Source organism: Arvicola amphibius, chromosome 11 (assembly GCF_903992535.2).
Source record: "Arvicola amphibius chromosome 11, mArvAmp1.2, whole genome shotgun sequence".
NCBI lineage: Eukaryota > Metazoa > Chordata > Mammalia > Rodentia > Cricetidae > Arvicola > Arvicola amphibius.
The window spans coordinates 79,017,947-79,044,691 of record NC_052057.2 but is presented as its reverse complement, the minus strand read 5'-3'; the positions used below and the strand labels follow the sequence as shown (position 1 = coordinate 79,044,691).

Here is a 26,745-nt window from a genome sequence, read left to right as displayed (position 1 = left end):
GGGATTAAAGGCGTGCGCCACCACCGCCCGGCCTATGATTTTTTTTTTAATTCTAATAAAATAGCACTGTGCCAATACTGACATTTTGAGCTAAATTTCTCTAGAAAGAGCATGGAACTTTCAGTCTTCTGTGTAGTTAACAAAAACCAAATCAATATTCTTCAGTATTCCATTAGGAATTCCTGCATTTGGTATTTGTACAATACTCTAGTGTCTACTGAAGTTTAATGAACTTTTCAGAGTACATGGGTCAGTTTTTTAAAAAAATTGTAATCAGATTTTAGGTTGAAAGCAAAATGCAGCCACACAGCCCGCCCCCGCACACTCAAAACCTCTCCATTATCCACATCCACCACCAAGATGGTTCATTTGTTAGAAATGATGAAGCTACATTGACACTTGATTATAAGCCAGCATTCATAGCTTACATTAAGTTTCCTCTTGGTGGTGGATGCTCCTCTCAGCTGGACAAATACATAATGACAGATAGCCGCCCTTTTCCTGTGGGATAGTCCCATGGCCCTAAAAGCCCCTTGCGCTTTGTTCCTCCCTCCCTGAAGGTTCTGCCAACTTTATCCCTTCTTCCATTGTTTCCAGGTCTTTGGTCTACTTCTTAACATCATTCTGGTTGAATCTTGCAAGGATATTTTTTGCCATTTTTCAATTTTGTGTTTTATATGACCTTTTCATTATGCATATGACAAGGGTGAGCTCTCCCCCACCATACACACAAATTCTAACATCAGATGTGAAATCTACACAGCTGTAAGCATTCTTCTGGGAACCTGCACTGGATTCATCTCAATTGCTTAATGCAATTACCTAAACCAGTCATGTAGTACTAATGCTAATTTGCCCATTTCTACAGCTGAAAGAAGTTTTAAGAAAAACTGTTTTCACAATTCCCCTACTTTCAAAGTGAATAATTAATTCACCCATTCTCAAAGTTTAATTCATAGTTAATCATCAGCCTTAGAAACATAAACTTATTTAGACATGATAAATGTCATCAATAATAGCTGGAATATCCACTTCTACCTGTCTTATATTATGAGTCAAATAACCTGTCTAAAATACAACTCTGACCATTCACTTCTCCACTGAAAACAGTGGTTCTTCACTGTCCTAAGGACAAATTCTGTAAGTAGGAGGCCCTTAAACATCTGCTCCTACTTTGATCTCACCTCTCACCATTTTCAGCGCCACGAAACCTATTCTTCCTGCTCTATCAGAGCCCCCAGTACCACCAAATCCATCTTCCTACTTTATAGAAACCCTCACCAACAACCTGTTCCTTCTGCCTCAAACACACACCCTTTCTCTTTTTGCCATACTATAATTAACTTTCCGCTCTTGGCTTAGAAAGCAATTCTAAATAAATACCCCTGGCTCTTTGAGTTGAGGTCAGAAACCATTAGCCCACTGTGCTTACTGAATCACAGCACCACATAAACAAGCAAACGAGAAGTGTTGCTTCTTTACATCCCTCATTATACCAACAGACTGGCTAGGACAGTAACTGGGAAGTGGTTTCTTCCACTCACTTCCGCTTCACCTTGAATAGATGGACATCATACATAACATCTTGCAAAAACCAGAAACACAAACATAATAAAACATTGGTAAGTAAAATAATTTTGATGCTAACATTCAGGGTTTAGAGAGGATGAAAATAACAAAGGTTTTCTGTTATTCCCTCAGCAACAATTGTTTATGTTCAGTTCAAGCTAATCAGCAGGTACTACTGCCTAGCCATATTAGAGGCAGCCAAAACTGTAATAATATTTTATTTGTGTTTTAACAAATAAAGCTTCCCTGAAGAGTGCAGAGCTAAGCAACTAGAGGCCAGACAGTGGTGACACACACCCTTAATCCCAGGATTTGGGAGACAAAGCAGAGGGATCTCTGTGAGTTCAAGGCTACCCCGGGCTATGTGACATTGAATCTGTCTAGTGGAGAAAGAGAACTCACACACCAGGAAACAGTAGAAGACTGGCTAAATTTGGCAGAACCTGCAGGGAGGGAAAAACAAAGAAAGTGCAGAGGGCTTTTAGGGCCAATCCACCCCCTAAAAGTGTAAACAATACTACTCATTCAATTTTGAAAAGTATTTATAGTTCCTAAAAGATAGTATTTATCTTAACTGTCATGGAATTATTGATATTTCTCACTGAACATCCCAACTTTTTAGTTTCACTTCTAATAAGACTGGCAGACAGCTACAAAACCAAAGTTCCTTGAGCCTCAAGCATTTTTTAAAAGTGCAAACAGGCAGTGACATCAAAATATTGAGACTCAAAGAGCTCCTTGTCTTTAGAGGTGCAAGGGGAACTGGCCTAGATTTTCTCTAAGTAACAATAAAAGTGTTACAAAGGAGGCCTTGCATAACTGAAGTGTGCTTGCGGAGCTGGTACTGGCTTTCTTCTCGGTGATTATTTTCTCAGTAGAAAACTATAAAAATTTTTAATATCATACACAAAGAATGACAAGAACTGAGGAACTCTGGGAGCATGAGGAGGTCCTCCCCAGGGAAGAGCACACCAACTGGCTGTCCAGTGCCAAATGGTCAGCCCTGAAAACACATAAAAGTATCATTATATGGCCTCAAAAGGTTATATTTGGGAATATATATGGTTTATACAAATACATATATGCATTCAATAACAACGCATGAAAGAAAGTGGGCATGAATTTGAAGGAGAGTAGGGAGGGTTTGGAGGGAAAAATGTTGTAATTAATATACAATGTTAAAAATAGACAAAAAAGAAAAAAATACCATTCTTTTTCTCCTACCCAAGCACATATCCTTTTGAATTGTGAGCTGTGGTGTTTTACTGTATAGAGACTTCACAATTATTATTTAATAACTGCATGATTAGAGGTACCATTCTTCCAAATTCTTCCTTAACAGTCATTCTCACATTTTTTCCAAAGTATTTTCTTAAAATACATTGAAACTTCATACAGGTATATGACAGGTTTCTTCCAACAAGCCATGGGATCTCATTCAAAACCAAATCTACCCTGAGGAACACCATAGCTGGAACTTTTGGAAACCATGAATTCAAAACCGTCTCATTGTGAATGACTCCTTACTTTCAAACTATCTCCAAGTCCCATTTCCTAGGTGCTACTCAAGGCTCCTGAACATAACTAAGGATTAGTCTCCCACAACCTCAGGTGATTATATCCATCTGGCCGCAATCCATCCTTTGTAGCCCTCTTTTTGTCTTTTAAAAAATTATTTGTGATTAATTTTTTAATATGTATGAGTGCTTTGCTTCATATATGTGCACCACATGAGTGCAGTGCCTGTAGAGGCCGAAAGAAGGCATCAGCTCTCCTGGAACTAGAGTAACAAGATAGTTGTGATCTGTCATATAGGTGCTGGGAACCAAACCCAGTTCCTCTGCAGAAGCCGTCAGTGCTCTTAACTGCAGGGCATCCCTCCAGTCCTTCCTCATCCTAAGGATTAGATTTGCTACCCATTGGACTCTAAAGTAGCCCAGGAGAAAGCAACCACGTGCTAAGGGTAAAAATGAGGTCACCAGCTAGTGACTGCCAGGTCTGAACGCCAGGCCCCTGACTCAGAGCTCGTGTTCTGCTGAGGTCTGAGGACCAGTGGTTTGAAGGAGAACGGCCCACACAGGCCCAGGCCCAGATATCCGAACACTTGTTCCCAGTGAGCGGCACTGTGGAAGTGAAGCAGAGTCTCTGGAGCACGTATGTCAGCAGGGGTAGGCTTTGAGAGCGCACAGCACTGCCCCACTTCCGGTTCACTCTCTCCTTGGTGTCTGCAGCGGAAGATGTGAGCCCTGGTTCCTGATCCTGCCACTCACGTCAATGCTTCCTCCCCCGTGATGGACTCCTTCCCCTCTGAAACCATTAGCCAAGATAAATTCTTTCTTCCCTAAGCTGCTTTTGGTCATGGCATTCTATCACAACATCAGAAAAATAACTAATCCAAATGAAACTCTCACGGAACTCTCGAGCGCCTGGCTTGTACCGGCTAGTGTTGCTATTTGTGATGTGCCAGTAACAGAAACTTTAGTGGGGAAGTAGGTCACTGTGAACATGTCCTTGTGGGCTGTATCTTGCCCTGTTTCCTCCTGATTCACTCCCTCTTTCTTTCTGCTCGCCAGTCACCATGAGGCAGACAACTTCACTGTGGCACACATCATACTACAATGATGTTCTGACTCAAAAAAATAAGGGCCGGGTGTTGGAGCTTTGGTGGCATCCACCTTTAATCCCAAGCAATAGGGAGGCAGAGGCAGGCAGATCTCTGTGAGTTCGAGGCCAGCCTGGTCTACAGAATCGGTTCCAAGACAGCCAAAGATACACAGAGAAACCCTGTCTTGAAAACAAAAAAACTTACAATGATGTTCTGACTCAACATAGGTCCACAGCAATGGAACAAGCTGATCATAGACAAAATCTCTAACATCTTAAGACAATAGGGGAGCAAAATAAATTCTTCCCATAAATTGTTTCTCTCAGGGTTTTGTTGTTGTTGTTGTTGTTGCTTTTGTTTTGTGTTTCGAGACAGGGTCTCACTATGTAGCTCTGCCTGTCCTGCAACTCTCTCTGTAGTCCAAGCTGGCCTCGAACGCACAGAGATCTGCCTGCCTCTTCCTCCTGAGTGCTAGGATTAAAGGTGTGCGCCACTGCAGCTCTCTTCGGCTTTTGTCAGAGCAGTGAAAAACTAACATAGTCTCTTCCTAATATTCTTTCTGCAGTTAAGTATTCAAGAAATCTGAATGGCATTATTCTTAACCTTAGGGAACTTAAGGTAAGAAATGCAGAAAACAATAGTTTCCTCTTCCCTGCTGGCATCAAATGACTGCACGTGCCCTGACGGCAACAGAGCAAAATGTACTGTGCAGTTCTAAGAGACAGCACTTGGGCCAACTTCAGGGGCTGAAGCACTCGAGGTCTTTGGCCACATCACCCTGGTTCCTTGTTTCAGCAGACATTGAGCCATGACTGGCATACCTGAGAGAAAGTAGGAATCCCGCAAATGCTTGTTGAATAGGTTTAATAGAGAAGCAATAAAATGATTTCTTTTGCTGTTCAGAAGCCTGGGCTTCTATCTCCTCCTCTTCCTCTGGTTTTACCACAACCGCCACTACAGAGAGACAGGTAGCTAACAAGGACAACCACATACTGGAACACAATAGGAAATTATGGGGTTTTTGTTGTTGTTTGTTTGTTTGGTCTTGTACAACAATAAAGGGCTGAGAATATTGCTTAGTGGTAGACTGTTTCCCTATCCTGTACAAGGCCCTGGGATTAAACCCCAGCATTTTTATCATAACTATGTTTTCATAAACCCTTTCAGTTGCTGGTGCTACATTCCAAGTAGTTCATTAATTCAAAGGCATCTCAAGAACCAACGAGGTTGCTCAGGGGTAACAGAACATGCTGCCAGGTCTGATGACAGAGTCCGGTCCCCAGGATCCACATAATGAAAAGGAAGAGCCAATTTTCACAGGTTGCCCTCTGGCCTCCACACAGATGCCCTGAAATATGTACCCACAAATGCACTGACTCTCCTCCCTCAATGGGGGTCCCAAAGATTAAGCTCAAAAGTATCAGTCTTGGCAGAAAGCATCTTTACCCACTGAGCCATCTCTTTACTCACTGGGCCCAAATAAACGTAAAAAATCCTTAAAAATTTAAAAATTGGGGCCACCAAGCTGACTGGTGGGCAACTTGATCCCTGAGCAGTGAAGTCCGGCCTACATCTGAGTGGCTGGGAACAGAACAGCACTGCAATCACGCTACACACAATCGTAGACTGCAGTTTCAAAAATGTGAGCCAGGAGCCAGTCCGGTACTTTCACAAACATTATTTCTAAATCTTCACAAAGCATTACTGTCAAGCTTCACAACACTCCTCAAAATAGAATTCTTACCCTAATTTTACCATACAGAAACAACAGAGGGGAAGCCCACAGCTGATAATGCAGGAGAATAACTTCAAACTAGGGCTGTTATATTTTACAGCTCGGGCTAGCTACACGCATCTGTTTCTCATATTAGAAATATACACATATGACAGCAAGATGGGACTGCTGGCTAAGAACATATGATAGTATTTTTACTCAAAGGACAACTGAGAAAAGTCTAGTGAAATCAAAGATGTAATTTGTTTTGTATCTGAGGTAGGTTCTCCATACAGAGCCCTGGTTGGCGTGGAACACCCTACGTAGACTGGGATGTCCTCGAATGCACAGAGACCTGCCTGCCTCTGCCTCCTGAGTGCAGGGGTCAAAGGTATTCTTCAGGAACTCTTTACACAAAGTGCGAGCCATATTTTAATACAAATTGCTTTAGCAAATTGCTTAAATTACCTGTTTGTGTTTTAGAAACATGTTTCTGGAGAAAGTCAACTATCTGAGCCAAAACCTTCTTGTTACACTGTGTCGATAATTTTTCGTTACATTCGTAACACCTGAAAAATATAAAATGCAAGTCAGTGTTATGAAAGCACCTTCAATCATTACATATAAGGTATGTACTTAACAATTCTGACTTTAAACTGAATAGAACAGGGAACTCAACGGGGAAGGTGGGCAAGTAAGCCTGAGCAAATAAGCAAAGGGAGGGCCGGCTCACACAGGTCCCCACTGCTCAAGTCAAGTTTTGCAGCTTGTCTTAAATGTAACAGAACGTTATAAGGTTTCAGGTTTCAGGCGGCTGAGCAGTTATACAGACCAATTCGTGTGTGTGTGTGTGTGTGTGTGTGTGTGTGGTGTATTACTGCAGCTTTTTGTTTGTTTGAGGCAGCATCCAGTACACAGGAGGCAGAAGCAAGCAGATCTGTGTGAACTGAAGACAATCTGGTTGAGTTCCAGAACAGTCAGGACTATGTAGATACACCTTGTCTCAAAAAAACAAGACAAAACAACAACAAAGGGAGGGTCTCTCTATTTAGTGTTTGCTGTCCTAGAACTTGCAATGTAGACTAGGCTAGCCTGTAACTCAGAGAGATCCACCTGCCCCTGCCTTCCAAATGCTGGGACTAAATGTGTCCATCAGCATGCCTAGTTTCGTTTTCTGTTTTAAGTCTTTATTTTTATTTCATGTGTGTGAGTATTTGCCTGACTCCATGTCTGTTGACCATATGCACGCAGTACCCACAGAGGCAAGAAGAGGGCATCAGATTCCCTGGGACTGGAGTTAAGACCACTGGATGCTGAGGATTGAACCTGAGTCCTCTGGAAGAATAGCAGTGCTCTTAACTGCTGAACTACCTCTCCAGTCCTGAAATACATACTCCTAACCTCTGAACCATTTCTTTGGCCCCAGTTTGTGGTCTTTCTGAGACAGGGTCTAGCCAGAGAGCCAGGCTAGCCTGGAACTCACAATCATCTGTTTTTGCCCAACGCTGTGATTACAGTTGTACAGCAACATACTTGATTCCAATAATACTTTTAAAAAAATCACTGTGAGGGTCACCCTGACCCACTGAGTGCTTAAAGTACCTTCTTCCTCTTAGAATGCTGGAATTCAGCATTAGTGCCTTACAGAAAATTCAACCAGACAGACAGACTTCTTTTTATGGTACAAAGAAAATGGGAAAGATAAGAATTTTTTTAATTTAAGCTTTATGTTTATAAGTAAAATTATTTTTCTTAAATTACCCCACAGAGTATATACAAGAGAAAAATGTATTCATTGATACAGTTTTATTTTGCCTTGTAAAGCTCAGCGTTTTTTAGCAGATAAAGTATTAGCAAAAGTTAACTTACCATATGATCCATGTACTCAGGTTAATGACAACACAATGGGACTCGGTCCCAGAGCTCTTGAAGTGCCTCAGTGAGTGCTGGCTTTCGGAATTTCTACCACATCCCTGAAGATGAACAAAATGTTACATGTATGATTCACACACACCTTTCTTTCAAACTAAGCAAATCTTAAATTGTACTTTAGCACAGGTTTGATTTCAAACAAGAGGGAAATTTCAAAGAGCGATAAAATTTTTACGAAATTTCATTATTTGTAAAGTAGATAACTTATTGCTTATTATGTATTTACTTAAAATAACCACAGGGGATTTATTTCTCTGCCATTTAGGAATGCATGCATTTGCTGTCCTGTATATTATATACTGTGGGACACTGAGCATCCTGCTGCCTACCCCAAATACATATTTCCCACTCCTCCACCCCAAGGCCACTGAACATGGAAACAGGGCCAGTGTGGTAAAAGCCCTCACTAGATAAGAAAAGGAATGAGAATTACACAGATTGGGTAATACTCTAATGAGTATTAAGAGTCTAGGAAGGCGTTGTATATCTGCAGAAAGAAAGGAATATACTGTTCCTTCCTTATGAGCTTAGCAGACTGCCGTGTGACATATAATACCCGAAGCATCTCCAGTCTCTAGGAAGTCTAGGAAGCTGGAGACAACACAGTAAAAAAAAAAAAATAGAAGGCTTGACTTTGAGAGTTTCTTTCTCTTGAATTAATCACTAGGTCCAAAGTAACTAAATTTCTGTATTTATTTATTTGTTTGTTTGTTTATCTATTTATTTATTTATTTATTTATCTATTTACTTACTTACTTATTAGTTTTTTGAGACAAGGTTTCTCTGTGTAACAGCCCTGGCTGTCCTGGAACTCATATTGTAGACCAGGCTGGTCTCGAACTCACATAGATCTGCCTGGTCTGCCTCTGACTCCTAAATACTGAGATTAAAGGAGGCATGTACCACCACCGCCTGGCTATTTTATTTTATTTTATTTTGAGACAGGGTATCTCTGTCTAGCCCTAGCTTTCCTATGAACCTCGAACTCAGAGATCTACCTGCCTCTGTCTCCTGATTACAGGGACTAAAGGTGTGTTCCACAACTTTTTATTTCAGTGAAAAATCCATCATTAGGGCTGGTGAGGTGGTCCCTGGGTCATACATGGGGATAAACAGAGAACAGAATTGACTTTAATAAGCTGTCCTCTGAGATCCACAGATGTGTTGTGGCATGCGCGCGCACACACACACAAAGTAAATTAATAAAAAAGAAGTTAAAAAGGAATGGAAAAAGGAATTCAGAAAATTGAATCCATTTCTAAATTTAAGGGAAAAAAAGGTCCAGCATGTTAAAATGTAGAATTTGAAGTTTATTTTTGACATTTTCTATGGTAGTATAATAAACAGCATTTGAAAACAAGAAGGTCCAGAAATTAGTGTGTTAGATTCCTTTCCAAACTATGTATGAACACATGATTACCTTCTAAACATAGGTATATATTTACTTAATCTTAAACATTTCATCTTGGCATGACAATATAAACATGAAACGAATCTATTTCAAGGCCTATGTCATCAGATGTGCAACTCACAGTAAACATTTTACAAACAATCGAAGGCACACATATAAATAACGCCTTTCTTACCTGAAAACCACACTTGAGGCACAGCCAGACATCAGAAGGAAGCACTGGCTGTCCATCACCAAATCTTCTCTCTTTGAGACACTCTGCACAAACTGCCCACAGGTTCTCAGCCACTGCCTTCTTCACATGGTTCACACTGACAGCATAACTGATGTGCTGGCACGTTAAACCTACTGAATGAGATGGGCAACGTGAAACGGTTTCGCTGCTAGGCCAAAGCACTGCCAGTAGCAAGTGTGCTGGTTAGTTTGTTATCTTGATGCAAGCTAGAATCATCTGGAAAGACAGAACCTCAACTGAGATGCTGCCTCCACCAGATTGGTCTGTAGGCAAATCTGTAGGCATTTTCTTGATTAATGATTGATGTGAGAATGCCCAGTCCACATGGGCAGTGCCAGCTCTGGGCCGGTGGTCCTAAGATGTATAAGAAGGCAAGCTGAGCAAGCCACAGGGAACAAGCCAGTATGTGGTGTTCCTCCATGGCCTCTGCTTTAGTTCCTGCTTCCATGTTCCTGCTCTGATCTCCCTCATGACAGATTATAAACTATAAACTGAAATGAACCCTCGCCTACTCAAGTTGCTTCTGGTCCTAGTGTTTACCATGGCACAGAAAGCAAACCAGGGCAGTAAGCAAATGTCTGTATCATTAAAGTGATACTGAACAAAAGGCATGAATTCAAAAACAAAGTAACTCATAAAGATATATAATTCCACAAAGGCTCATACATAACATTCTTGAAATAGAGTAATTACAAAAAAGATTAGTGGTTGCTACAAGCTATGGGTGAAGACAGGGGTATGAATATAAACAGGTAACATATAAGATGGTGATAAGCACGGCTTACTGAAGTATACAAAACTACAATCAATAAAAATGCAAGCATGCACACACACCAACACACATACAAAGTATATGTACCTCTGTTGACAGCTCAATAAGTTAGGGACAGTTTCATCAATTCTGACACTATATTATAGCAATGCCAGATGCTAACATTAGGAAAGAACAAGGGAAGGTCAAACGAGACCTCTACACATTTCTTTAGACCTTCATGTTAATCTAAAACTAGTTCAAAACTAGAAATACAATTAAGATTAGTATTTACTAAGCCAGGTGTAGTGTCCCACGCCTTTAATTCCAGCACTCTGGATGCAGAGGGAGGCGGATCTCTGTGAACTGGAGGTCAGCCTGTTCTACATAATGAGTTCTAGGACAGGCAGAGATACATTGTGAGACCCCCCCCCAGGGAAACAGAGAGTATTTTTTAAAGACTTTTTTTCCTGAACAGCTATAATGTATCAAGCACTTTGAATGTCTTTTCTGTTCATTAAGCAGTTTCTGCTCTTCCATAGGACTGGAGTTCAGCACCCACATCAGGAAGCTCCCAGCATCCTGTAATTCCAGTTCTAAGGGACATAACACTTTTTTTCTGGCCTCCACAGGCACCCATACACATATGACATTCACTGACACAGACAAATACATACACATATAAATAAAAATAATAAAAATTATCTTAAAGTGTATCCATATGTTCACTTCCAGTACTGCAAAAGAGAGCAGGAAGACACATATTTATACTAGGAGTGTAGCTCAGAGATGGAGTCAGTGCTTAGCTCTGGGTTCATATGCTAGTACCAATAAGTAAGTAAAATAAAAAAGATACATAAAATCTTTTTATATATATTAGTTTTGCTATGTTGCTATTTTCATCATTGTTAGGATAAAGAAAAACAAATGGGAGGCTGGAGAGATGGCTCAGAGGTTAAGAGCATTGCCTGCTCTTCCAAAGGTCCTGAGTTCAATTCCCAGCAACCACATGGTGGCTCACAACCATCTGTAATGAGGTCTGGTGCTCTCTTCTGGCCTGCAGGCATACATACAAACAGAATATTGCATACATAATAAATAAATAAAGATTTAAAAAAAACCAAATGGTGACAAAATTATAGGAACCAGGTGAGGTTTTTTGTTTGTTTGTTTATCTGTTTTGGTTTTTCAAGACAGGATTTCTCTATATGGTCTCTCCTGGAACTGTAGACCAGGGTGGCTTCAAAATCAGAGATCCGCCTGCCTCTGTCTCCTGAATGCGGGATTAAAGGCGTGAGCCAGCATCGCTCAGCTTCAGAATTCTTTTTTGTTAATTATTTTTTATGCATTTTTTAGGTATGAGTGTTCTCTCTGTATGTATGCCTGCATGCCAAAGTAGGGCATCATATCCCATTATAAATGGCTTTGAGATACTATTTGGTTGCTGAGAATTGAACTCAGGACCTCTGTAAGAGCAGCAAGTGCTCTTGACCAGTCATCTGGTCAAGATGTCATCAAGGTCATCTCTCCAGCCCCCAGAATTCTTCTTATGAATATTCACACATGATGAATTTTTTTTGTCTGGTCCCTAAATATCATTTATAAAAGCTTCTACTGTATTGGAGACAATTGGCTAAAACAAAGTACAAGTACAAAGTCTTCAAATAATTATATTCTCCTCCCAAGGGCCCAGTTAATACTTCAATTGTCCCCAAATATCTGGACACTTTAATTTCTCTACCTCAGATATCCACATCAAAACTATATTTACAAAGCCACAACCATCTAGAAATTAACTAGAAAGGTTAGTTGTGTGGCTAGCTATGCACTAACTCTATTCAGGCACGAATGTCATTCCTCACGAGGTATTTACAATGAAATATGTAAAGCACTAAAATTCCTAACTTTACATCAAGGGCAAGCCACAAAAACAGACATGAAAGACTAATTCTGGAAGGGTAGGAATGCAGCTCAGTTGAATGTTTGCCTAGCATGCACAAGGCCCCAGGTTTGAACCCTACTACCCTACCACAACGTACAGTCATATAGGCCTATAATCCAAGCACTCGGGAGGTGGACGCATAAAATGTTCTGAATTGCCCTCAGCGACACAGTGAGTTTGAGCTAGCCAGGGCTGAAGACCATGGCTCAAAAAGAAAAAAACAAAACAAGACAAAAGAGGAATTCTGATATAGATTCAAATAGCGAGGACCCGTGTCATTAAAGGAAGGAACATTCGGGTAAAAATTGATGAGTGACGAGCCAGCCAGAGCAACAGCTTACAAAAATGTCATTACTTTATATGATCTTTAGTTTAAAATTCTGAGGTGAAAAGTCATTCTATTCTATAAATCTCCACAATCCATGGGATTCTGACCAAAATAACACAATTTTTCTGATGCTGCCATTCATTATAAAATTGAAATCACTGGTAATCTCAGAAATAAGTGGATGGATGCGGAGCACTGGGCTGAGCTCCCAAATTCCAGTCAAAGGTGGGAGGAGTGAGAATACGAGCAAAGAGGTCAAGACCATGATGGGGACACCCACTGAAACAGCTTACCTGAGCAAACAGAAGCCCAACCTGACAACAAGGGAACCAGCACAGGACCAAACTAGGCCCTCTGGATGTGGGTGACAGTTGTATGGCTGGGGCAGACTGTGGGGCCACCAACAGTGAAACCAGGATTTACCCTGACTGCTTGTACTGGCTTTTTGGAACCCATTATCTTTGGAGGGATACCTTGCTCAGCCTGGATATAGTGGAGAGGGGCTTGGTCCTGCCAGACTCTGTTGACTCCCCATGGGAAGCCTTACCCTCTAAGAGTGAATAGGGGGCAGGATGTGCAAGAAAGCATGTGGCTTAGTGCTAGAGTACTCAGCTAACACGTGCAGATCCTGGGGAACTAGGAATGTGGCCCAATTTCAACCACATCACCATAAAAAGGAAAGGAAAGGAAGGAGAAAGAAGGGAGAAGAAGAGAGTGAGGGGAGGGCGGGCCAAGTGAGTCCTACAGTTAAACAAGTTTCACCACGTCCATCTCTGGTAGTTTAGAGACTTAATTTTAACGAGTCCTGAGAAAAGACAAAGAAGAATACAACAATTTGAATATACTTTAACTTAAAATCCCAGTAAGAATGCCAGCAATGGTTTTGTGGGGGGAAGCAGACAAGCTGGCTGTCAGGTTTATGCAGAAAACGGTGAAAATAAAGAACTGAAGCATCTACTAAAGAGCCCCATCCTCTCTCTGAGACACCAGAGGTCACAATTTACCAGCAATGTCATCTGAAGAATCTTCGTCATGAGGTAGCAATGGTCGTTTATTCCTTTTGCCTTTCTCAGGTAAGTCTTTTGATGGATCTTTTACCCGCATCTGTTATCTACTGAAAAGTTTAAAGAAACATAACAATAATTTTTAAAATTAAATTTGCATGTATTTAATGCATATTCAAACTCGACCGGTCTATAAATCAACAGAGAAAAAAAAATAAGGGAAACAAATCAGGTTAAATAAATCTGTAAACTAATACAGAGGCCTGAGAGTACAGCTCATTAGTAGAGCATGCATGAAACACCGGGCCCCAGTCCCAGGACTGCAACACCTACAAAAAGGCCAATACATAAATCACACATTCCAACTACTCAAAATCCCTCTGCTGAAATCATCCACAATGTGACAGTACTCGGAGATGAGCCTGAACAAGAGTAGGTGAGAGAGTGAACCTTGCATTTATGTGAGGTAGCAAGAAGAAAGGAAAGATAAATAGATCTCTTTAAAATTGAAGCCTACACTACCCTTGCTGTACCAAGAATAGACCAGATCTGCCAGCACCTTGGGCTTGCTAGCCTTCAGCACTAACTAATGTTTGTTGTTAAGACACTCAGTGGACAGTAATATTTTCCCCTGAACAAAGACTAGCCCCCACATTCCTGTATACATGACGTGTCAGAGGGAATGTTTCATCAAGGAAATACGTAGAGCTTCTTATAATGGCCTCTTTCCTCACCCCGTCATCTCTGCTGACAGTGGCAGCTGGAAGAGCGGGCTAGGGAGGGAAACTGTAAACCTAGTAGTCAGGAGCCCCAGTGGCTGCACTACCTAGTGGACTATTGACAGAAAAATTAATTCCTACTTTTCAGATGCCATATTTTCTCTCCAAGTTCTCATTATGAAAAATTTTTTAAACTAAAAAAGTTAAAATAATCATATAATGAATTCTCACACAGTGTCTAGATTATACATGTATTACCGTTTTACGATATTTGTTTTATCTAAATATCAACAATAGAGACATACAATTTTTGTTGTTGCTGTTTTGTTTTTCAAGACAAGATTTCTCTGTGTAGCTTTGGCTGTCCTAGAATTCAACTCTGTAGACCCGGCTGGCACTGAACTCAGAGATCCTCCTGCCTCAGCCTCCAAGGTACTAGGATTAAGGGTGTGTACCACCACACCCGAGTAGAAACATACAATTTAAAAATTGTTAAAGAATGAGTATGCCTGTGGGTATGTGCATGTTGATGCAGGGGTCTGCAAAGGGCAAAAGGCATTGGATCCCCTGCAGGGAGTTACAGGCAATTGTGAGCTGCCCAGTGTGGGTGCTGGAAACCAAGCTCTGGTCTTCCTCATGAGTAATACATTCTCTTAAGCACTGTGATGTATCTCCAACACAATGTGTGTGTGTGTGTGTGTGTGTGTGTGTGATTATTTTTGATAAATATCTGAAAATAAATTGTAGAAATAATGAAAAGTCATCTTTAAATACTTAAACATAGTGTTTTAAAATAAAGAAGTCTCCTACATGACACCACTATCATATGTAGGAAAAGTTTTCCTAATGTCTTTTATCCTAACATATTCTAATTTCCCTTTCTGATTCAAGTGCATTCTACAAGGGGTTTCTGGATGAAGATTTAATCATTATTCGTACTTCTTATGTTACAGTTCTTTATTCTTTTTTAATACTGCTTTCTTATATGACTTTTTTTTGTTTGTTTGTTTGTTTTGTTTTTCGAGACAGGGTTTCTCTGCGGCTTTGGAGCCTGTCCTGGAACTAGCTCTTTTCCGACTTTTTAAAAAAGAATATGTGTGGAGGGTGGTACATGCAGGTGTCTTATTAACACATCTCAGCAAAGGCTTCCTGCAGCACAACAGGGTAACGGGGAAAGATTCTAACACAGAGCTGATTCTTAAAGCCTTGCCTGAAACTCATATTGGCAGACTAAAGAAAATCACATGGAGCAAACAAAAATGTACAGCTCAATAAAAACAATTTTTAAAAAAGAATCTTCAATAAATGCCCTAAGTGGATATTTTTCTGCATTTAAAGAAAAAAAATCACATGGTCACATTGAACTTCAGGCAAGCAACACTACCATCACCCACTTTAGCAGAAGTCAATTCTAGATGAACACGAAGTCGTCATTTTCTCATGCAGCATACTGGGCCGACCCTTATCCACCACACCTCTCGGTACAACCCTTTTCAATCTCCTGAATGGCCCACTCTCTACCTCCCCACAATGAGATGGCAAATCTGCTCTTTCTATCTTTAAATTTACAAACCTGTATCCATTAATTTTCCATTATCAAAACTGTGGAACTAAGGTGCCAGCAGAAGGATTCAAAGGTGTCAGCACATGGTTATAAGTTGTACTCATGGACATTTCAGAGAGCATCTGAATGGACATACACGTAATTAGAATGGACAGGGGGGCTTTACAATAACTTCCACAAGCTCTCTCCCTCTCCTCCTCACAAGGAATAAGCAGCTATAAATCTGAGCTCAGGGGAACGAACCCATTAGATAACAGAAGCCTGGGATCTCTATGGTAATTGGTAATTTTGGCATAAAATATAACGTTAGGCATAGAAAATTTGCTGCTACATTAGAACACTCCCAAACTCCAGGTTTCCAGGTGCCAAACAAGGTTGCCATGGTTGCAGGGAGACCGGACATAGGACAGAAGCCTCAGGCCTGATTGTTAACTCTTCATCATAAAATATGTTCTGGCTATTTTGTTACTTCGTGCCGTTTTCTAAACATCAAATGCTACAGCTTTTTCAAAAATCTATTTATTTATGTATTTTGTGTGTAAGGATGTACACGCGTACATGTGTTCATGTGTTTCGCTTTGCCCTGAAGATCTCTCACCACGTGGGTCCTGGGAGACTGAACCACCAAGCTTGGCAGTCAAAGCCTTTACTGGCCGAACCATCAGCTTCAGTTTTTAACTTAAACAATACTTGGCACCTGCATTTTGTCTAACACAGGATGTACAGCTAGCATATTTAATATTTTGCTTTTCAACTAGCAACCCATGTCCAAATACTGTTCTTTAAGTTTTGGGCTGCTATTCTCCAGCATGAGAAGAGGAAACGTAAACATCTTCCTTTTAGATACCCGGGCTCAAAACACTCAAGAACCTTCTCCCAACTACTCTTATCATCACTATCATCATCCTCATTTGACACTTGAAATTGGATGGAGGTAACGTGACTTGCAGAAGTCAGGAAGCCAGAAGTGGACTCAGGTAGGAACGACCCTAACCTAATATTCGGTGTTGCCAGAAAGCCATAGTTAGGCTCTCTTCCTCAGGCCACTGATGCACTCCAAGTTAGCAGAGTGGAATGCGAGGGGACAAGAGATCCCGCATCAGCAAGAAGACTGAATTTGGCCTGGCTCCCTCCCCGACCCCGGCTCTTCCCGCAGCCACCAAGACTCGGCCCCGCAGCCGCCCGGCGCCCCTGCGAATGTGGACGCGAGGGCACGCTGGAAACCTCCTTTCCTAGGCTGGTCCACCTAGAAGGAAGCCTCGCCGCTCAAGCAAAAACAGCGAAGACACAAGGATTGCAGTGACCCCAAAGCCTGGGCCCCGACTCACCCCGCCCGCCGGGCCGCAGCTTCCACACACAGGAGCTTCTGCGCCTGCGCGACAGGCAACCCGGAGAAGGCGGGGCCTGGCGTCCTGGGTGGAGCCAGGGGCGGGTCTTTGAGTCTAGGCTCTGATCCCGGTTGTCCTAACCGCCGCGAGGAGGTCTGAGCGAACCAGAGTAGGTGTAGGTGTAATGAAGGGGTGACTCCCTGCAGCCGGCTGGTACAATGCCAGCCACAGGCCTAGGTTCAGGTTCTGGCTTCGGTGAGCTGTTCTGGTCCTTCAGGCCTGTCTCGCTGAGCACCGTCTGGGACGGCCTCCAGTGTCTCATCACCGTTCTGGGAACTCGAAAGAATTAAATCCGACATTCACTGTACATGAAATTTTTTTTTCATGTGGTTCTCTCTCCTGAACGAGACAGTGCATCACGCCCTTAATTCTTCAGAGTCCAATCATCTGTAACAGCGATGTACACTTTGCTTTTGAGTAAAAATAGTTGGTTTGAAATTATTTTGTTGCAAGCACTGGTTGATGGGTCCCAGAAGTCTCATTCTTTCACAAAGGACAAGTTGTGGCCTAGTGGACAAGGTGATGGGTTAGAAGTTAAAAGATTGTAACTAAGAGCCAAAAGCTGACTGCTGGTTAACTTAAAAATTCTAATCCATTTCTATGGGAAAACTTGCCGGAAGGGCTAGCTATTCGTTTACATTGTGTTTATAGAAACCGTGCATTGGACAAATACAATGGAATACAAATATGCAGGTCAAAGTGCTAGGTGTGGGGAGGCATAATTACCTTTTAGGAGATTCTCTTTCAGGATGAAAAAAAAAAAAAATGTTGCATGGGGAAAAACAGTTTGCGTTGTGATATAATTTCCAAGTCAAAATTGTCTGTATAAATACAAAGTTTCATATGTTAATGTTGAATTTGAAATGGAAGATGAAAAGGTAAGAGCAAATCTCAAGTATCTGCAACTAAATTGCATTAGAATAGGACCTTTTTAAAATATCATATTTTAAGACTCACTTTACAGTTAGACAGAGAAGGGCTGAATTTAAACATGAAAATTTAGATTCTCTTCTTAATAAAAAGAAATTTAAGAACTCTGCAATTAATCACTGAATATTAAAATTTCTCTTACAATTAATGAAGTCCCATGGCTACTGTCTGATCCGCCAAGAAATTGCTTTTTCCACATCTGGTGTTTAGACAAAAGCCATCATTCCCTCAGCGGCTTGAAGAAAGTGCTTGTTTGCTAAAAAGGGGAGACATTCTCATCTCTGGCAAGAGGAACAAGTGGCTCTTCAATTAACAGATGGCAAAGGTACCTATTAACTTGTCAAGGTCAATGCTAGCCTCTTGGCTCCCTCAGTCTCTGCTCACAAGCCCTGTCCCAGATCACAAGCCCCACCCCAGCTCACAAGCATCCTATTCCCTGGAAATCTTTCCCCTATCTCTTTTCCTTGCTTTCCTAGGAGACAGCCTTGCAGTTTGGAAAAAAACCTTTTCCCTTTTCACCCTGGAGTAGCTAGTTTGGTTTCTTTACTACCCCCATTTCATTCAGCAACCTTGCCATCTAACGGATATGCATTTAGTTTAATCTCCAGAGACTGCAATCCCCATTCAAAGTTGAATAAAAACCAAGGGCACTTCCTGTCTTTGTTCAATTTTCCAAGAATGCCCTCTTTTTCAAGAGTAAGGTTGGAAAGGTGGTCTCTTTCTTTGGGACCCTGAACTTATTTCTAATAAAATACCAAGTCACAAGCAGAGAGAAATGAACACATGGATGCTCATTTGTTTGTGTACAGCTTGATTTTTTTCCACTTTTAAATAATGGAGCATTTATTTTATGTATGTGTATGTATGTTTGAGAGTGAGTGCCAAGTGTCTAGGTGTGTCTGCAAAGTCAGAAAAGGCCATTGAATCTCAACATAGATGCTAGGAACTGAACTCTACTCCTTGTTCCCTGCTCACTCATCTCTTTAGCCCTTCCATTTCTCTACTCTTCAAACAATTCAGAGCCCCCTGTCTAGGGATTGGTGCCACTCACAGTGGTCTGGATCTTCCTATATCAATTACTGTAATTAAGGTAGTTCCCCAAAGATATACCAACTAACCAACCCAATGTAAGCAATCCAACACTGAGACTTTTCCCAGATGATTCTAAGTTGCAGTAAGTTGACAATTAAAGCTAACCATCACACATGTGATGTATATTACAGAGGGCTGGCAAGATGGCCTAGCAGGTAAGGGTGCCTGTCACTAAGCATGACAAACCTGGGTTCGATCCCCAGAACCCATATAAATGTTTCAAGGTAGAACTGACTCCACAAAGTTGTCTTTTGACCTCCAACATACATGCTGTGGCATGTATGTGCTCTTCACACACACACACACACACACATGCAACCCCCTCAAACCCGAAATTTAAGAGCTTAAACTCTAAGTGATTAGGAAACACCTAGTAGCAGATGATGTCACCGGTGTAGGATCTGATGTGGTTTATGAATTATTGAATTACTGGATCTAAGGAGATGACTCAGTTGGCGGAGTGCTTGCTACACAGCATAAGGACTTGCGTTCAGAATCTCAGAACCATCTAGAAAAGCACAATGTGCCTATAACTCCAGTGCTCCGTTGGGAGTTCAGAGACAGTCTGATCTAAAGCTCAGGGGCCGGTCAGCCTAGCCTAACCATTCATCTTTTTTAAAAAAAAAAAAAAAATTTATTTATTTAATTTACACATATGAGTGTTTTCTTGCATGTATGTCTGTGCACCATGTACTTACACTCAGAGATTAGAAGAGGTCATTGGATCTCCTGGAACTGGAGTTATAGATTGTTATAAACCACCAGATGGATGTTGGGAATTGAACCGAGGCTCTCTGAGAGAGCAACAAGTACTCTTAACCACTAAACCATTCTCTAGTCTCCCACCCCCGAAACTGGTCATCTTCAGGTTCAGTGAGATACATTGTCTCAAAAAATAATGGTGTAATGATTGAAGAAAGACACCTAGCATTAACCTCTCCCTCCATACACATAACCTACCCTAACTAGTGCATACACCACATACATATACAGACAACTACACACACACCTAACACACAATAAAAAGTACTAAATTATTGAAAATGGGATGATGATTTTAGACAGGCAATGGAGGAGCATGCTTTAATACCAGTTCTTGGGAGGCAGAGGCACACGGATCTCTGTGAGTTTGAGGCCAGCCTGGTCTACAGAGCGAGGTCCAGGACAGCCATGGACACAAAGCCACCCTGTTTCAAAAAACAAAACAAAACAAATACAAAGACAAAGACAAAAAAGAAAAAAAGAAAATGTACTGATCTCAAAATGTGTATTTATGAAATAATTCCTTGGGCATACAATTTAATATCAGTTTGAGTTAATATGTTAATTTCTTTTTTTTTTTTTTTTGGTTTTTCGAGACAGGGTTTCCCTGTAGTTTCTAGAGCCTGTCCTGGAACTAGCTCTTGTAGACAAGGCTCAGAGATCCGCCTGCCTCCTCTGCCTCCCGAGTGCTGGGATTAAAGGCGTGTGCCACCACCACCCGGCAATATGTTAATTTCTAACTGAATAAATTCCAGTTCAATGCAGCTTTCATGATGTTTGGAGAACTAAACTGAGGAGAAAGTTAAGGTAAAACAAGAAGTTTTATGTGGGGAAAAAATGTCCTAGCCCACCCAACCCAAATATGCCCCGAGTTCTAATTCCTGGAACCTGTAATGTGTTACCTTACCTGGTATCTTAGTCAGTGCTATTGCTGTGGAGAGACACCATGACCATGGCAATTCTATTAAAGGAAAACATTTAATCAGGGCTGGCTTTCAATTCAGGTTTAGTCCTTTACAATCATGGCAGGAAGCATGGTGGTGTGCAGGCAGGCATGGTTCTGGAGAAGGAGATGAGGGTTCTCCATCAGATCTGCAGGCAGCAGGAAGAGAGAGACACACTTGGCCTGGTGTAAGCATATGAAACCTCAAGGCCCACCCCCATGACACATTTCTTGCAACAAGGCAACATTGCCTAATGCCACTCCCTAAGCATTTAAATATATGATCCTATGGGGGGCCATTCTTATTCAAACTGCCACACCTGGTAAAAGAGACTTTGCAGATATTATCCCGTGTTAACTCTCTGGAAGTGGGGACACTGGCGTGGATTATTTCAGTGGTCTGAATGTAAGGGTCCTTAGAGGAAGAAGAGAGGAGGGCAAATGAAAGGACTTACAGCAGATGCTAGAGTCAGCCAGAGAGATGTAAAGGTCCTTAGATACTGGCTCTGAGGATGGATAAAGACCAGGAGCCAAGGGATGAGTCAGCACGAGAAGACACGAAAACAGGTAAAAGTAAATTAAAATAAAAGCTTCCCTGGTGTTTTCAAAAAAATACACATATTTTTGGATACATTGATTTCCTTTAAGTATGGTAACTTCAAAATTGTAAATAATCAATTTCTGCTGATTTAAGTCAGTAAACATATGGCGATTTGTCAATGTAGCAGTAAGAAGCTAACACTATAAAACTGCCAAAGACCATCTTCGGGATAAAGTACAATATTCACGGTGTGGCAGTACCCGGTTCTGTCGGTGCTGTCTGCGGGGCGCTCAAGAGCCTGGACAGCGCCCGTGGTGAGAAGCCAGGAAGGAGGAGGAGGAAGTGGTCAGCAGCACCCGGGGTCCCAGATTGCCCACGGTGATGTTGGCCAGGCGGGTGCTTGGGACCTCACGCAGGGCGGCGCTAGGATCGGTGGAGGCTGCGCTTAGCGGTGAGCTTGATCCCTGAGAAACAAAACCCACCTGATGTCGAGTGCCAGGGAGGGGATGACATTGAGCGTGCGCTCGTCTTTAGACTTCCAGTTAATATAAGTGAAGCCCACTATCTACTCTTGGCACGTAGGTATGTAGTGCAGTTTTTGCTCCTTTTGATCCTCCGGATTCCATGTCCGGAGATGCGCTGATGAACGCAGCGGCAGAGCAAGCATGGCACCAAGGTTATTTATAATGAAAATTAATTATGCAAATTTGAGTGATGAAGGTCACTTCGCCACTGAAAGGAGCCAGCAAGAAGGCTCCGGAAAGGCTTAATTATAAACCCATCCTTTTAACTTACCATTGTGACCCGACCCACCAGGGGATAGAGCTCATCTTTTCATGAACCAGACACACACACACACACACACACACACACACACACACTGAGAGCGGGGGTGGGGGTTAGAACTAGGAAACTACTCCCTCTCCCATTAATTCTGTAAATTTGGAAGAAGGCAGAAGTGAATATCGCTACTGACCCAGCCGGGTCTAAAACTCAATCCAGGGCTTCAGTCCTTCCCAACACTCTTCCACACCCTTTTTATTTTATTTTATTATTTTAAACCGTCTCTTCTTTAAAGTAACATTTTCTTCCAAAGAAGCAGGTTTATGGGCCCAGAAAGCTAGCCTCCCTTGCTCTTTTGTTGCTGAAGATGGACTTTTCTGTGCAAACTGTTACCATTCATGTTTCTGTAGCAAAAGTAGGTAATCAAATCTGCCAGGCCTCCTGCAGGGAATTATCTCCCTAAGGAGTTCACCATTGTGAATGGAATGAGCGAGATGGAGACAGATACAAGTACACAGCCCAATCCAGAGTGAATCCTGACTTGAGCACCCTGCTAGAGGAGGAGCCTTTGTGTATTCATTTTGCTTGTTTTCGAGACAGGGTTTTTCTCTGTAGTTTTGGAGTTTGTCCTGGAACTCTCTTTGTAGACCAGACTGGCCTCAAACTCACAGAGACCCACCTGCTTCTTGCCTCCTGAGTGCTGGGATTAAAGGTAGGTGCCATCACTGCCTCGCACTTTCCGTATTTTAAAAAGTACACAAATAGTGCATAGTTATATTCTCACTAAAATAAAGCAAACAAAAGAATAGCAGAGCCACAGATCTCCTTTAAATACTCAATCCCACTCCTCAGATATGGATGATAATGGCTCTTTTAAGTTTTTCTATGGTTATCCACAGATAAAAGTTCGTATTATATGGTGTATTATGTATATACTTCTATATTTTGACTCACATAGGTATTTAGCTTTTAAAACCTGCATATTTTCCCATAGTGGGAATGTACTACAGTTTACTAACCAGTCACTTGTAAAAAAAATTTAAGTCCCAAATTTTATTATAAAATTATTTGATAATCACTGTGTAATCTACCCTGTGCACACAACAGGTATTTTAGTAGAATGGATTAGAAGCAGAATTGTTAAAGGGAAGTGACAAGAAATATTAAATAGCCGGGCGGTGGTGGCGCACGCCTTTAATCCCAGCACTCGTGAGGCAGAGGCAGGCGGATCTCTGTGAGTTCGAGACCAGCCTGGTCTATAAGAGCTAGTTCCAGGACAGGCTCCAAAGCCACAGAGAAACCCTGTCTCGAAAAACCAAAAAAAAAAAAAAAAAGAAATATTAAATAGATATGAAAGGAGAGTAAATGCTCCCTGTAAAAATGAAGGGAGAGGTATTTCTTTCAGAAGGAGCAGTATGGTATAATTATGAAAACAGGAATAATTATTAATTGCACTGTGTATACATTAATATTATTTAAATCCAACAGCATATATTCATTAGTTTTCTCAATGCTGTAACATAATACCAGACAAAAGCAAATTCAGAAAGGGTTTATTTTGGCTCATGGCTTGAGAAGGGATATACATATTCATATATATATGTGTGTGTGTCTGTGTGTGTCTGTGTGTGTCTGTGTGTGTCTGTGTGTGTATGTATATATAATATACAAAAAGGTGAACTCAGTTATGTCATCTAACTATAACCTACTTATAGCTGTTAATACCAATGTCACTAAAGTCTGAAATTTTTTTATAGGTTTGAAGTCAATATGGGGAAGCAGCCAACGATTTTGCTCTGCTCTTCCTAAGGGTGTCACGTATAGAGAACTAAAAGACCTGTTGAACTCCAAAAACATTATGTTAATTGATGTTAGAGATACGTGGGAAGTTCTTGAGCATGGAAAAATACCTGGATCAGTCAACATACCATGTAAGTGCTGTGCGTTTTAAACAGATCCATTCATATGCTTAATAGGTGATTATATCCAAAACTTAATTAAACGTGTTACCACTTCCTTCCAGTGGATGAGGTAGGTGAAGCGCTACAGATGAACTCAAGGGATTTCAAAGAGAAGTACCATGAAGTGAAGCCATCCAAATCCGACAGTCTAGTGTTTTCTTGTTTTGCTGGAGTGAGAAGTAAGAAGGCTATGGATACAGCAATATCACTGGGCTTTAACAGGTGGGTGAATGAAGGAGAAACTAGACTGAGCACCGGATTGCAATACTATACAGACATTTGGGATGCTGGGGCTATTGCCCAGCAGCAGTATAATTGCCTAGGATGTGAAAAGCCCCGGATGCAACCCCTGGCTTAACAAAAATAAAAATAAACATCTGTTAGTCTACTTAAGAGTCTCTTGGAGAGGGGGCAGAGCTGGAGAGAGCTCTCAGTGGTTAAGAGCACTGTCTGCAATTCCAGAGGATCCAGGTTTGACTCCTAGTACCCACATGGCACCTCACAGTGGTCTGTAATTCCAGTTCCAAGATATCTGATGCCCTCGTCTGTCCTCTTTGGGCACTAGGCATGCATGTGGTGTACAGACAGATAGGCAGACAAAACACCAATACACATATGTAACAAAAATTCTAAGTCAATCAGAGCTACATGATATTTGTTTCAGAAAAAAAAAGGGTGTCTTGGAGCTGATAATAGAATTCAGTAGTAAACCATGTTCCTCACATGCCCAAATCCCTGGATTTAATCCCTACTACCGCAGGGGTAAAACAACAACAACAAACCAAATGTTAATAAAGGCAGTGTAGAGACCAAGGGCATGTGTCTTTCCCACCTACTAAAAACCAACGATTTTGAAAAGCAGTATAGCACTAGATAGTAAGGTGAGTCGCTATTGCAAAGTTCCTCCCAGTCTTCTGCTATGAAATATAACCCCATTTTGTATGTTTTCAGTGTTCAACACTATGCTGGAGGATGGAAAGAATGGGTAACCTATGAAATTTCCGAGAAGAAACAAGAAAATTGAGTTCTGGAACAAGAAACTCTGTCCTGTGTTCATACATCCAAGGATAGTGGATGAAGCAAAAGAAATCTGCAGTCTTGGCACCAAGGATATGCTTGGCAACTGTTTTCCTGCTCTGTGAACTGAAGACACAGCTCCCCTGAACACTTTCAGACTCTACTGAGAACTGAGATAATATCAATTGCCATCGAAATATACAGATTCTACAGTTTATTTGGTATTCCAAAGGATCAGGTAGCTTGTATTACCTAATCATGTGCAGTCATGCTATAAGCATGCGTGTTAACAAGCAGTCCCCATCTTAAACAATAACTAAGCATCGGTTTTAGGCCCATACTTGTAGTTCCAATACTTGGTAGACTGAGACAGGAAGATTGCTGTAAATTTGAGGGCAGGCTATGAATTTGATACTCTGCTACAAAAGAAAAGCAAAGAAAAGGATCTGGGGTCCAGAGAAGTAAACTCGGAACAGGAAAACACATTCACAGCATCTGAACACTCAGGACAACGTGTGGCCAGAATAGAAACAATGTAACTAATTTTAAAATTTAAGGTCAATGTGAAGCTAAAAAGTTGCATGGGTTATGACTGTGGAAGGCAAACTAACCTGGAAGAGGTCAGGAAATTTTGTAGGATAGTAGCGATTTTCTATGGTATGACTGAAATGTCAGGAGTATGCCCGTCAAAACCCATCAAAGCAAACACAAAGACATGGCTTTACAAAAAATATACCTCAATTTGAAAACTAATTAAAAACAAATATTTATACCATTTTGATTCCTTCTAGCGTGCATGTATGTCTTTAGAATGTTAAATTATACGTTTGTTAGTGAGCTGGCATAATAGTAGCAAAGTAAACTTTTGTTTTCTTTTTTTTTAAGATTTATTTATTTGTTATGTATGCAGTGTTCTGTCTGCATGCATCACTCCCTGCCAGAAGAAGGCACCAGATCCAATTCAGATGGTTGCAAGCCACCATATGGTTGCTAGGAATTGAACTCAGAACCTCTGGAAGAGCAGCCAGTGCTCTTAACTCCTGAGCCATCTTTCCAGTCTATAAATTTGTATCTTCCTACTGGCTTCTTCTGACCCATTTTTTGTTTCTTTTTTTTTTTTTTTTTTTTTTTTTTTTTTTTTTTTTCGAGACAGGGTTTCCCTGTAGTTTCTAGAGCCTGTCCCTGACCCATTTTTTTTACCCACATTCATGTAGTGTTTTAGATCATGAAGGACCTACCTAGCAAAGCTCTCTAAAATAAGATGGAAAGACACTGAGAAACCTAGAAATACAAACAGTTGAACTATTTTTACAATGTCCTTCTGGTTTGTTGATTGTTCTTCCTACTAGGACCAGAAGTGCTGCAACACATATAAACTCACGTGCGCACACACGCCCACGCACATGCATGCACGCACAGGTCAGTCTATTTAAAGTTATTACTGAAGCATTCAGTAATACTAAAAGCATTACTGAAGGTTTATGAAGATCTATGATCTCAAGGTGGATGGTGAGCTTTAGAGGATGAGCCTGCATGGTAGTACTGGGTCCATCA

At 41.2% G+C, this 26,745-nt stretch overlaps 2 protein-coding genes across 8 annotated transcripts in view; one reads left to right on the top strand and one right to left on the bottom strand.

The window, feature by feature from the left end:
* Positions 1-17,142, bottom strand: part of Usp45 (ubiquitin specific peptidase 45) — a 58,509-nt gene extending 41,367 nt beyond the window's left edge. For 2 of the 7 annotated variants that reach the window (XM_038347890.1, XM_038347894.1), the window contains exons 1-5: positions 17,103-17,142; positions 13,492-13,601; positions 9,407-9,579; positions 7,758-7,861; positions 6,357-6,457 (exon numbers count right to left, since the gene is read on the bottom strand). In XM_038347890.1, the coding sequence (XP_038203818.1) occupies positions 6,357-6,457; positions 7,758-7,861; positions 9,407-9,579; positions 13,492-13,591 (478 nt within the window). In that variant the 5' untranslated portion in view covers positions 13,592-13,601; positions 17,103-17,142. Of the gene's footprint in view, positions 1-6,356; positions 6,458-7,757; positions 7,862-9,406; positions 9,580-13,491; positions 13,602-15,783; positions 15,804-17,102 lie in introns of those variants that run through there. The other 5 variants (XM_038347895.1, XM_038347896.1, XM_038347893.1 and 2 more) reach the window with 4 other exon arrangements.
* Positions 17,143-21,734: 4,592 nt separating this feature from the next.
* Tstd3 (thiosulfate sulfurtransferase like domain containing 3) lies at positions 21,735-25,966 on the top strand. Its single transcript, XM_038347839.2, has 4 exons — positions 21,735-21,881; positions 23,971-24,144; positions 24,237-24,396; positions 25,126-25,966. The coding sequence occupies exons 1-4, from the start codon at positions 21,812-21,814 to the stop codon at positions 25,196-25,198; spliced, it is 477 nt and encodes a 158-aa protein (XP_038203767.1). The 5' UTR covers positions 21,735-21,811; the 3' UTR covers positions 25,199-25,966.
* Positions 25,967-26,745: the final 779 nt, after the last annotated feature.

What these genes read in the sequence shown, in the direction of transcription:
- Tstd3 (XM_038347839.2), top strand. Translation starts at nt 21,812, where the DNA reads ATGTTGGCCAGGCGGGTGCTTGGGACCTCACGCAGGGCGGCGCTAGGA. An exon ending in GGTGGAGGCTGCGCTTAGCG is followed by an intron (nt 21,882 to 23,970) that starts GTGAGCTTGATC and finishes ATTTTTTTATAG; the next exon opens with GTTTGAAGTCAATATGGGGA. An exon ending in TGGATCAGTCAACATACCAT is followed by an intron (nt 24,145 to 24,236) that starts GTAAGTGCTGTG and finishes ACTTCCTTCCAG; the next exon opens with TGGATGAGGTAGGTGAAGCG.